The following is a 13,278-nucleotide window of genomic DNA, read 5'->3' as shown; positions in this document are numbered from 1 at the left end:
TCTCTTCCTTGGGAAAGGAAAAGGTTCTATTTTTTTCCCAAGCTCCAGGCAGAAGCCCTGTGGGCCTCTGAGGTAGGATTCAACCCTATTTAGAGGAAACCCATAAACTTAAACGTGTCATTAGAGCCCTGGCTAAGCAATTCTCTTTCCTTCTGTGGGTTCTCCACGAGTGAGGACAGTCATAAGCAAGATGGATGCGCCTGGATCCCATGACAGCTGCTCAGAGGAGAGGCCACATCTGTCCCCATAGGTGCTCAGTGCTTTCTTGGTTCACCAGTTGACAGCGACCATCTGAGAAGTAATTCCCTTATGGTGTAGTGCTCTAAGGAACACATGCATTTCACAGAGGCTCGTTTATTCAGGTATTTATTAAGCTCCTGCCATGAGCAAGGCCCATGAGGATTTGAGGTGGCTTTACAATGAAAACACACAAGCCACAAAATAATAAAGCCTGAATACAAGTAGAAGATCAAGAACAAAGGGGAAAAACCATAAACATTGGACAGAGTCGCCTGAAAACTGTTTCTGGGCTTCCTGGCTGATGGGACAAAAAGCCAAACATGGTCAGCTGTCTGGTCTCATGAGTATGGTAAGCCAGGTGTTCCCAGGGAAGAGGTAAATATTTTCCCAATTATTTTTTTGTTCCTAGTCATGAGTTATAAAAAATAAGGTTTCACATGGAACTTTATCCCACAGTCTCTGCAGTAGCATTTTTGCAGCGAGTTTCGCTGTGGCTGCTTTGTCCAGCGATCTTCGGTGAAAGCCTTCACAGGGCACGTGGAGACAGACAGTTCTGTCAGGGACCAGAGTAATGTGCCCAAGGACATGCATGGCTTGCTGGACTAAGGGACCTGGGGAAGAACGGGAAAGGCATTGGTTTGGGTCTGAAAGCACAGGCAGAATTTCAGCAGACCCAGGCTTAGAGGAATGACCACAAGCTTCATGACAGAAAACTGCTGGTAGGGTATTAATAGCTCCCTTCGAATGGAGGGCCAGGTTGGTTACATCAAGAAAGTGGAACGCGGGCCTGAGCAACGCACGTGTCAGTCCCTCAGTGGTCGCAGCCACGACAGGCTTTTTGGCTTTTTTTTTTTCCCAGAAGGCTTTAAACTCTGAATTCAAATTCTTCAATAGCCGTAGGAGTATTCAGGTTATATATCTCATCTTCGATGAGCTTCTTTAAGGAATCAGTGCCCTTCATCTAAGTTGTTGAGTTTATGTGCATGGAGCTACAAATAATATTTCCATATTATTTTACTTTCTGCAGAATTTGGAGTGATATCCCCCCACTTCCATTCCTGAATTGGTGATCTGTGTCTTCTCTTTTTATCTTGATCTGTCTTGCCAGGGGTTGTTTATCAATTTTACTGATCCTTTCAAATAACCAGCTTTGGCTTTCATTGATTTTTCTCTTTTTTAGAAAATTTAATTGATTTCTGTTACTGTCTTTATTATATCATTCCTTCTGCTTGCTTTGGATGTATTTTTGCTCTTTTTTTTTCTTGTTTCTTAAGGTAGAAGCATTGGTTATTGACTTCGAGACCTCTCTTTTCTAACATAAGCATTTAATGCCAAAAATTTCTCTTTAAGCACTAACTTTATCCCACAAATTCCGAGACGTTGTTTTTCATTTTTTTTTTTAAATTGAAAATAGTTTCTAGTTTTCTTGGAGTCTTACTCTTTGACCTGTGGACTACTTAGAAGTATGTTGTTCAAGGGCATCTGGGTGGCCCAGTCAGTTAAGCCTCTGCCTTCAGCCCAGGTCATGATCTTGGGGTCCTGGGATCAAGCCCTGTGTGTCTATTTCTGTCTCTCCCTCTCCCCCTCCCTACCATTCATGCTCTCTCTATCCCTCTCTCTCAGCAAATAAATAAAATCTTTAAAAAAAAAAAAGTTACAAGCTTTCAGAGACTTTCTTGCTCCCTTTCTATTACTGACTTTTGGTTTAATTCCATATGATCCTTTCAAATGTATTCTGTCAGTCACACCCTTGGAAACAGAATATAGAATGATTGTTGCCCAGGACTGAGGAGAGAGAGGAAGAGGGAGGCGTTGTTCAGTAGATACAGAGTTTCGGGTATTCAGGTATTCAGGTTCTATTCTATGCTGGGCATGGAGTCTGCTTAAAACATTCTATCTCTCTCTCTCCTTCTGCCCCTCCCCCCTCTAAAACATTTATCTACTGTGTTTTTACTCTATCTTTGTATTTTTTAGTGTTTGTTCTAGGAATTAAAGAATATATACTGAATTATCAGTCTATTTAGTTAGTTATTTCGAAGTAAGCTCCATGCCCAACATGGGGCTTGAACTCACCACCCTGAGATCAAGACCTGAGTGAAATCAAGATTCAGATGCTTAACTGACTGAGCCACGCAGGTGCCCCTTTTAGTCTATTTAGAATCATTATCTTAACCATGTCAAGTGAAATATAAGATGCTTACCATCACATAGGCACCTTTCCCCTTTATGTTATAGTTGTCTTATGTATTGTATCTACGGACATCAAAAACTCTGCCAGATAATGTTATAATTTTCATTTTAAACCAGCTAATATATTTTAAGAAACTCAATAGAAGAACTGTCTATTATATTTGCCCACATGTTTACTCCGTTTCTGTTACTCCTTCATTCCTAATGTAGCAAGTCTTATTTTTTCCCCCAAATCTCATTTTGATTCCATTTCCTTTCTGCCTGAAGGCATTCTTTTGGTAATCCTTACACAGCAAGTTCAGTGCCAATACTTAGTTTTCTTTCACCTGAAAATGTCTTCATTTCACTTTCATTCCTGAAGTATATTTTGGTGAGATATAGAATTTTTGTTTGCATTCCATTTTTTTTCATCACTTTAAAAATGTGAAACATTTTTCCATGGTTTCTGACGAGAAATGCAAGGATATTTGAATTGCTTTTCCCTACAAGTAATGCACAGTTTTTCTCAGATTGCGTTCAAGATTTTTTGGTCTTTGATTTTCCACAGTTTAATTAGGATGTGTCTGGGTGTGGATTTCTTTGAGTTTAACCTCTTTGAAATTCCCTGAGCTTTTTGAATCTGTAAGCTTGCACATCTCACTAAATCTGGGACCTTTTCAGTCATTTCTTTCCTTTTTTTTTTTTTAAGATTTTATTTTTTTATTTGAAAGAGACAGAGAAAGCGAAAGAACAGCAGAGGAAGAGGGAGAGAGAGAAGCAGGCTCCCCACTGAGCAGGAAGCCCTATGTGGAACTCAATCCCAGGACCCTGGGATCATGACCTGAGCTGAAGGCAGATGCTTAACCAACTGAGGCAGCCAGGTGCCCCCTTTTCAGCCATTTCTTCAAATATTTTGTCTGCATCATAATTTCTCCTTTCCCCTGGAACTTCAATAACATGAATGCTAAGCCTTTCATTATGGTCCCATGGGTCCCTAAAGTTGTTTATTTAATTTATTTTCCCTCTGTTTTCATTCTTTAGATCGAATTCTCTCTCTCTCTCTCTTTTTTTAAGATTTTATTTATTTGACAGACAGAGATCACAAGTAGGCAGAGGGGCAGGCAGAGAGGCAGGCAAAGAGAGAGGAAGAAGCAGGCTCCCTGCTGAGCAGAGAGCCCGATGTGGGGCTCAATCCCAGGACCCTGGGATCATGACCTGAGCCGAAGGCAGAGGCTTTAACCCACTGAGCCACCCAGGCACCCCCGAATTCTCTCTCTTGACTGACTGTTTCCTCTGGCATCTCTATTCTGCTGTTGAACCCATTAGAAGAATTCTTTTATTTTTGTTATTATATTTTTCAGTTGTAAAGTTTTTGTTTGGTTTTTCTTTGTATCATCCTTTTCTTTTCTGAGACTTTCTATTGTTTCATTTATTTCAAGAGAGTTTGTCTTTACTTTTTGGAGCATTTTTATGATAGCTTCTTTAAATCTCTGTGTCATTTCAGAATTAACATCTATTGATTTTCTTGTTTGATGTAAATTGAGACTTTCTTGGTTCTTCATATGCCAAGTAATTTTGAATCATCTCCTGGACACTTCTAGTATTATACTGAGACTTTGGGTCTTTCAGTCTTATGGAGAATGTTGATATTTTTATCAGATAACCCATTTGAGTTCAGGCTGCGAGTTCTGACCATCATTTGTAACTTGTGACCCCTGTGTCAGTTCTCAAAGCTTTTGTTATGCTGTTTGGTTCTGTCTCACGTGTGACACGCCATGGTCAGTCTGAAACTTGGGTGGTGCTCTGTCCCATTGTTTAGTCCTCAAAGCCTATGTGTGCTGTTGAGGGTCAGATCCGTGCATGGGCCCAAGGTTGCACCAAGGAGTTCATGAACAACTTTAAAGGGTTGTTTTCCCAAGCTCCTCCATCTCCAAAACACCCCTGATACTTTCCAGATCCCCGAGAATCCCCTCTTTGGTCCTCTAGACAGAAAACTGGGGGTTTACTTAACTCACTGTGTGGTGTACTTGCTACAAATATCTTCGTCTGAGACCAAGTGGTGGCAGAAATGAATAATGGGGGTTCACCCCATTCTCTTGAACCACAGTTGCTCCATTTGGAGAAGGTTTTCCTCCCTCAGAGTTTTAGCTTCCTACTGGACCCCATGGCCACACTGCTACCACAATGAAATTGTTTGGGGCTGAAGCACAAAAAGAAGAAAGAAAAAGTAGAAAGAAGAAAAGCAGAGGACTTCTATCCTTTCTAAAGAGCTTTAAGACCATTTTTTTCAGCTCCTCAACACAGACCTAGAGGCCTCTGACTGGAAGACTTTATTGCCATCAGTACCCACTGCTGAGTTTCAGGCTCCTTTGAGGTCAGGCTAATGAATAGTAGACAGAAAAAAACTAGTAAATTCACTACCCATTTGTCAATACTTCAAATCCTGGTCTTCTTCCCCAACCTACCTAGTACTATTTACTTTCCAGAGTCCTCAAGTAGCTGCTTCAGGCATTCCATCAAGCTTTTACAGCTGCATTCAATGGGAGGGCAAAGTGGAGTATGTTCTTGCTTAGAACAAGAACTCCACCACTGATTTTTCCGCTTTTCTCAAAACCTGATGAATAATCAACATACGGTGTTATGTTAGTTTCAGGTACACAAAAGCATGATTCAGCAATTCTGTACATCAGTCAGTGCTCATCAGGATAAGTGTGCTCATAATTCCTTTTATCTATTTCACCCATCCTCCCACCAGTCTCCCTCTGGCAACCACCAGGTTGTTCTCTGTATTTAAGAATCTGGTTTTTGGTTTCTTTTTCCCTTTGTCTAGTTTCTTAAGTTTCACATGTGAATGAAATCATACGTTACTGGTCTTTCCTCAACAGACTTATTTCACTCAGCCTATACCCTCTAGGGCAATCCATGTTATTGCAAATGGCAAGACCTCATTCTTTTTTATGGCTGAGTAGTAGTCTATTGTATAGCTACACCACACCTTCCTCATCTCTTCCTCTATTGATAGACACCAGGGTTGCTTCCATATCTTGACTATTATAAATAATGCTACAATAAACATAGGGGTACATATATCTTTTTGAATTAGCATTTTCATTTTCTTTGGGTAAATACCCTGTATTTACCCAATACTTTGGGTATAATTACTGGATTATGTTCCACCACTGATTTTTTAGTGGGAGAATTAACATGCTCAACATCCATATTAAGGAGGGACTGTGGCAGGATTAAGTAGGACGAATTAGAAGGGATAAGATGGGAAGCCCAATAGGAATCCATTGTAATGAGAACTCAAACTAGTGGAACCAAATTGCCAGTGGAAAAAAGGCAGGAAACCAGTACAAGAAATAGTATCTCACACTCATTACATCCCTTTGGAATATACCGACTCCGCATTATTGTCGCAGTGTTATAGTCAAGAGAAGACCCACGTAGGGAGTTGCTAATTTAGAAGGTGCAAGCTAGGAATGCCCTTAGAGATCACCTGGTTCAACACTCATTTTTTTTTTTAAGATTTTATTATTTATTTGACAGAGAGAGATCACAAGTAGGCAGAGAGGCAGGCAGAGAGAGAGGAGGTAGCAGGCTCCCGCTGAGCAGAGAGATCGATGTGGGGCTTGACCCCAGGACCCTGAGATCATGACCTGAGCCGAAGGCATCGGCTTAACCCACTGAGCACCCAGGCGCCCTCAACACTCATTTTTTTAAAGGTTTATTTATTTAAGTAATTTCCATACCCAACGTGGAACTTGAACCCATGATCCCAAGATCAAAAGTTGCACGCTCTTCCAGTAGAGCCAGCCAGGAGCCCCCAAATTCAATTTTTAAAACCAGCTTCATTGATAGATAATTTACATATTGTAAATTTTATCTACTCTATAAACTATATTTGTATAGTTCAATGGGTTTTGGTATATTTACAGAGTTGTACAATCACCATAATGTAATTTTAAAACATTTCCATCACTCTAAAAAGAATTCTTATACCCATTAGCACCAGCACTCATCTGCTACCATATCCCACCTCCATAGTCCCCTCTCCCTCAGGCAAGGCAAGCACAAATATATTTTCTTTCTCTGTAGGTTTGCTTGTTCTGGACACTTTTATAAATGGAACCATAAAATGTGTTGTCTTTTGTGACTGACTTCTTTCCCTTAGCATAATATTCTCAAAGATCATCCATGTGGTAGCATGTATCAATACCTCATTCCTTTTTATTGCTGAATAACATCCCACTGTATGGACATACCACAATTTGTGGGTTGTTTTGGGTTGTTTTGATTTTTTGGCTACGCTGCAGTGAACATGTATGCACGATATTTTATGTGGACATGCTCTCAGTTCTCTTGAGTATATATCCAAGAGTGGAATTGCTGGGTCATATGGCAGTTCTATGTTTAACACTTTGGGGAACTGTCAACCTGTTTTTCTTAGCAGCTCTACCATTTTACATTCCCACTAGCAATAAATGGGGGTTCTCAACACTCTCACTCACCCATAGAGGTTGAGTAACTTTCCAAACTCACAAAGTAGACTGGTGGGACTAAAACCCATACCTCTTACCTTATAAACTTATGATAATTAGTGACAGAAACAAGAATAAAAACCCCAGTGGACCGAATGAAAGCGTTCTACCAATTGAAAATTTTCTGCCAATTTAGGAAAAGAAAGCAGTTTTTTATACCAGTGCAAGGTCTTCAAATATCACTATGATTTTTTCCTTTAGTAGATTTTCAAATCCATTATTAAGCTTATTTTAATAGATCATTTTGTAAATTATTGCCGTCACCACTTTTTGCTCAGATTTCCCCCAAAGTTTAGAGCTGCTATGGCCCTCACCCCAGACCATCAAGATCCTTAGAACCACGGATCATGAGAGCTAATCATTTGGTCCAACCCCCTCATGTTACAAATGAAGAAACGGCTGGACCATGGTCCTAAAGCTCTCAGTGAACTCAGATACCTTCTCAGGACACACTGTGGGATTTGGCATCCTCCCCTGAAGTGTTCTCAACAGATCACCCACTATTCACTGTTTTTCTGGCTTTTACTCCAGGTGCAACATCAGCTACTTAGAAGAATGGCTTAAAGATAAGAATTTGCAGAACAGCTTGGCCAAGGAAACTTTGGAACCTCTCTCTCAGGCAGCCTGGTTGCTTCAGGTCAAGAAGACCACAGACAGCGATGCCAAGGAGATCTATGAACGCTGTACCTCACTGTCTGCTGTGCAGGTGACCAAGCTTGCTGAGTGTGTCCCTGATCTTCAAAAACAGATTGTGTGATTGGTGTCACCCTTTCTGGCTTAGCCAGCCACAGGGTGTGTCTGAGTCTCGGTGTGCTCTTTGGGGTGCACACTTATCTCCAAGGTTCACCCTCTTATCTAATATGCATTTATTTAATACTAACTTAGGACTTAAAAACAGAAAAGTGCCTATGATACATTCCCTGCCCTCTGAACTCACAAACGTGTATGTATGGGGGGAGGGGAGGGGTTAAGGAAGGAGGCCAGAACACATGGTTCTTAGAGGCACTTTACAGTATCGAAGAACTACATGTGGTTCCCAACAGTTCCCAAGCCATCAGAATCGTTATTTCGTGGACAGTCTTGTCCTTTTTCATGGTCTAACACCATCTTATGTGCTGTTTGCAGATCATAAAGATCCTTAATTCATACACACCTATAGATGACTTTGAAAAAAGAGTGACTCCATCTTTTGTTCGTAAAGTACAGGTAAGATCCTTAAGGATGTACCTTTTAATTTTCAGTATAAGAAATTGAGGGGACACCCGGGTGGCTCAGTCAGTTAAATGTCCAACTCTTGATCTCAGCTCAGGTCTTGATCTGAGGGTTGTGAGTTCAGGCCCCACATTGGATCCACAGTGGGCATGGAGTATATACATTAAATGAATGAATGAATAATTGAATATTGAATATTGAATTAATGTTATAGAAATCTAAGATTAAAGCACATTTACCAAACATGCAAACAAAAGGCACTTAGCAAAAGCAGCAGGAATGGATAAAGAAGATGTGATGTATATATATAATGGAATATTATGCAGCCATCAAAAACCCAAAATCTTACCATTTGCAACAACGTGGATGGAACTAGAGGGTATTATGCTAAGCAAAATGAGTAAATCAAAGAAAGACAATTATCATGATATCTTTGATATGAGGAATTTGAGAGGCAGAGCAGGGTATCATAGGGGGGAAAGGAGGGGAAAATGAAGAAGATGGGACCAGGGAGAGAGACAAACCGTAAGAGACTCTCAATCTCAGGAAACAAACTGAGGGTTGCAGGAGGGGAGGGGGTGGAAGGGATGGGGTGGCCGGGTGATGGACACTGGGGAGGGTATGTGCTATGGCGAGTGCTGTGAATTGTGTAAGACTAACGATTCACAGTCCTGTACCCCTGAAGCAAATAATACATTATATGTTAATAATAATTAAAAAAAACTTTTAAAGCAGCAGGAATTTTCCCTGTCAAATACCCATTTTATTCTTTTTTTTAATTTTTGAATTTTTTAAAATTTTATTTTAAAATATTTAATTTATTTATTTGAGAAAGCACAAGCAAGGGGAGCAGCAGAGAGAGAGGGAGAAGGAGGCTTCCCACTGAACAGGAAGCCCAATGTGGGGCTCAATCCCAGGACCCTGTGTTCATGACCTGAGCTGAAGGCAGACGCTTAGCCAACTGAGGCACCCAGGCACATTTTAGCCTCTAAAACCATGATTTACCTGCTGTGTTCCTTCAACATGTCTGGCTTATTATCAGTCTTCTTATCAGTGCTGTGCAAGGGAGCAGAGGCTGAATGGAATAATGTATACCCACTTTTCTTATTTTAATCCCTAAAGTGTCTTCCCCAATCAACTAAGGTATCATTTCTCAAAGTTTGATTCAAGGATCCTGTAGGTCCTTGAGACCTTTTCAGGGGATCTGCAAAGGCTTCCTTTTTCCAAGTATGTATGTGTGAAGCAGACTTTTCTTTCTCTACTTCAACCTCTACTTTCCTCTACTTTCAACCTCTATTCACTGTAGGTTGAATGCAGAAGCGGATGTGAGAGATTTTACCTATCATTAAGTCAGACATTAAAAAGATTTACAAAAATACAATACAATACAACTTCCTACTATTTTTTTTGTTTTAAAAAATAGTTACTTTTCAATAAATGTTTACATGCATTGGGTTTGTTCTTGTTACTCTAATGAATTAATATTTTAAATTGTTGTTTTAATTACTAATATAGTAAATATCAATAGTTCTACCCATATGCACAAAACTCTTTGGGGTCTTCAGTAATCTTTAAAGAGTATAAAGGGGTGTTGAGATAAAAAAAAAAGTTTACAAACTACTGAATTATAAAAAAGGGTAACTGTTAGAAAGATTTAATACTATAGATCTACTCTTGTCTGGCCTTAGAATTATGCCACAAGAATGAGTAAGAATAGAAAACAGATCCATTTACAGTCAGTCCATCCTGTGGGAAATTAACTTCTGAGGTGAAACAGAGCACGTAAGTAAATATTCATGAGAGCTGATTGGAAATCCTGCATAGATCATTTCACCAAGGGAATGTGTTGTTAAAAGGCTTTTTTGTGCATTCGCTGACATGATTTTGAAAGGAGCTTTTCAGCGATGGTGGAGTTGTGTTTTCCTCTCTCTAGACTTCTAGACAATCATAAAGCAGAATGCACTGGTTTCTTTATTCATTTTTCCTCTGGTTTTAATTTCAGGCTCTCCTAAATAACCGGGCGGATTCATCCCAGCTGATGTTGGATACAAAATATCTCTTTCAAGTTACATTTCCTTTTACCCCCTCTCCACATGCTCTGGAAATGATCCAGATCCCCAGCAGTTTTAAGCTAGGCTTTCTCAATAGGTTATAGCAGGAGAAAAGAGAGTAAGTGTACTTTTCCCTCAGAGGCTACATGAAGAGCGAATATGAGGGATGTGGTTTATTATTGGAACTGGAAATGCTTTGGAATGTGATGTAAGGAAGAACGTAAGAATTCTCCAAGATGGGCCACATCTTCTCTTGCTCCCGGTGATGGTGTCACCACTGTCATTCTGTAAGAATTAACACACACTAGCTGGGGTTGGAAAGGCCACGTCTACCTTCAGAAGCACAGCCAGCTTTTACTAGGATTCCCGGAAGGCCCGTATTTTCTAGATCTGTCTTGGGACAGGGCTCCCCCGCCCAGAGGCCATAGGATCCGGGAGCCCTGTGTCTCCTAAGTTTTCTAATGTTTTTGTGAGGCCCTGGTACATTTATGAAGCCGCAGCTGGGGTCCAGGGCTGCGTCCTCCAGGAAATAATCCCATTTGGCCACAAGATCCTGTCAAAAGTCCTCTGACCCCAGGCCTCCTGCCCCGAGGTCGGGGGGTTGGGGTTCATTCACTTTTTATTAAAAATGATCCTGCACGCAAAAACATTTGTAATTTCAGGTTCCTCTAGTTTGTAAGAGAATATTCAATCTGAGATGAATCATATGAAGTATTTTATATACATATATTCTAAAACGAATCTATTAGTAAAATTAATTCATGCCCATTTATCATCTCTTCTGAAAGAACATTTCTTTAACTATTATCTGCCAACACACTTGCCATACTTTCTCATAGTTCATTTAACGTTTTTAAAAACTAAGCTTAAAAGGCAACTTAAATGATTTTCTCTATCTTTTCAGCATTCAAATATGTTCTTAAAAATTTTCCCATAAAAATAACTGAAGAATTATGTCAGTTCCTCCTTAGGAGAAACCAGCATTTCCCAAGTTTTGTGGAAACGGACTATCCCTTGTCCACCCCACCCCCACACACACACACCTCCCCCAAACCTTTTCTTTCCTTCCTTTCAGAGCACACAATGTCATTTGACCAGCCCTGCTAGCCTATATGGCCAGTGGCCCCAGTGCTCCTGGGCGCCGTTCCGAGGATCCTAACCAGCCCTCGGCTTCTGACAGATTCCCAGGCTGTGGCTGTGATTCTTTAACACGGACATATATCTTAGGGGTGGAAATAATATATGATGATGAAGCAATGTCGCCCTGATAGGTGATTATGTCTTTTCATATTATAAATGATTTAGTTCATTTAGATACATTGTATAGGAAGAAATGAAAAGTAGAACTTTTAAGTATTTTAATCAATAAAATAAATTACCAAATGAATTGGGTCAGGTTTGGTTTTTGTTTTGTTTTGAGGCTCCACACCCAGCTTGGGGCCCAGACTCACAACCCTGAGATCAAGACCTGAGGTGAGGCTGAGAGTCGGGCACTTACAGGACTGAGCCACCCAGGCGTCCCGGGTCAGGTTCTTTCAATTGCTAGGAGACTACATTTTTCTTAGGTGCACAAGGTTTGTGCCTTTTTTTAAGGATTGTATACTTGAAGATGTTGATATCTTTTTATGGATTCATAATACCCTGTAAAATATATATAAACATTTTTAGAGGGAAAGCAAATATGCCCTAAATCCTGGCTCAGGCTGTCTCCATGGGCTCCCAAATGGTGAGGGAATTGAGGAGCCATTGGCAGACACTTGGCTGGGTTTCTGATCAGTACCTGTGCCCTTCTCCGTGCCTTTCTCTGCTCCTCATCACCCTTCCCTTTTGGTTCCCATAGGTCAGGGTTTGTGACTGTTTTGCAACACTCCCCCTGGGCTATCGGCCAGTGACAGTGTCCAGGAAGCTCCTGGAGAGCAGGTCCACATCTTATTCTTCCCCGCGCTCATGTTAATGCTGGCAAGATGGGACAGAGCTGCAGGAGCAAGGTCCTATTACAGAGCAGGACTGGGGGTCAGCCTTGGGAAGGAGCAGATCTTGTCTGGGAACAAGACAAGGGGGCCTGCAGGGCTGAGAAATGTATGCATGGGGGAGGGGAAGGGCACACCTCCCACCTCTCCATCCGTCCCACAAATCTGATGGTGGGCAGAACTTCCGAGATGAGAGGAGCTGGTGGGATGAGGACCAAGCAGGCGGAAGTTGCTGATGACAGTTGGGGCGAATGTCAGCATGGCTCGGTGGAGCAGACCATGCATTCATGAGGCTCCAGCCTGCCCAGGCTGCCTCCTGCAGAGGTCAGAGAACTGGGCTCAAGAAGCAGGTCAGCAGAAGTTTCAAGGGCATCTGCTGTGGATGGGCAGAAGTTTGCCACGGGCAGTGACTGCCCGTGGGAAGGGTCAAAGCCTCTGAGCCACGACACCCAGATAAGGAGATTAGAGGTACAGCTTCTGCTTTCTCGCCTTCACCTTGGAGCTACAACTCTGACTTCTCAGCTGGGCGCTCCGAGTGCTGACTCTGTGGAAGGTAGGTATGTGCTAACCATATATTAGCATACTCGGGTTTTCCTGCATGTTCACGTACGTGTTCTGTGTGCACGCACCAAGGTGTTGACTGGGCGTTCATGAGGAGGGAGCGCAGGTGAACTGCGGTAGTGGTGGGTAATCTGCATCTTCTAATTGTTCTACGACCCATATGCGTTTCTTTTGAAATAATAGAAAGGTGTTTTGTTTTAAAAATATATTTAGTGTTGGATTCGGGTGGAAAAAACCAGGCATCTGTAAAGTCATACAATCAGCTTTAAAAATTGATCCAGGTAACACTTTACATGTCAGTATAAGCCTCAGAATGCAGCTTATGGAAGAGGAAGACTGTTGTTGTTGTTGTTTTAAAGATTTGTTCATTTTCAGGCGCCTGCCTGGCTCCGTCGACTAAGCATCTGCCTTTGATTTGGGTCGTGATCTCAGGGCCATGGGACTGAGGCCCGCTTCGGGCTCTCTGCTTAGTGACGAGCCTGCTTCTCTCTCTGCCTCTGCCTGCCGCTCTGCCTACCTGTGATCTCCGTCTGC

At 41.5% G+C, this 13,278-nt stretch overlaps 1 protein-coding gene across 1 annotated transcript in view; it reads left to right on the top strand.

Moving 5' to 3' along the window:
• The window catches only part of MYO5C (myosin VC), a 93,177-nt gene extending 81,581 nt beyond the window's left edge, over positions 1 to 11,596 (top strand). Inside the window, exons 39-41 of the mRNA XM_032343752.1 lie at positions 7,482 to 7,656; positions 8,076 to 8,156; positions 10,165 to 11,596. Of these exons, the coding sequence (XP_032199643.1) occupies positions 7,482 to 7,656; positions 8,076 to 8,156; positions 10,165 to 10,317 (409 nt within the window). The 3' untranslated portion in view covers positions 10,318 to 11,596. The remainder of the gene's footprint in view (positions 1 to 7,481; positions 7,657 to 8,075; positions 8,157 to 10,164) is intronic.
• The last annotated feature ends 1,682 nt before the right edge of the window (positions 11,597 to 13,278 follow it).

Source organism: Mustela erminea, chromosome 5, assembly GCF_009829155.1.
Source record: "Mustela erminea isolate mMusErm1 chromosome 5, mMusErm1.Pri, whole genome shotgun sequence".
Lineage (NCBI taxonomy): Eukaryota > Metazoa > Chordata > Mammalia > Carnivora > Mustelidae > Mustela > Mustela erminea.
Note: the sequence above shows the minus strand (reverse complement) of the source record. Positions and strands in the feature narration are given on the sequence as shown.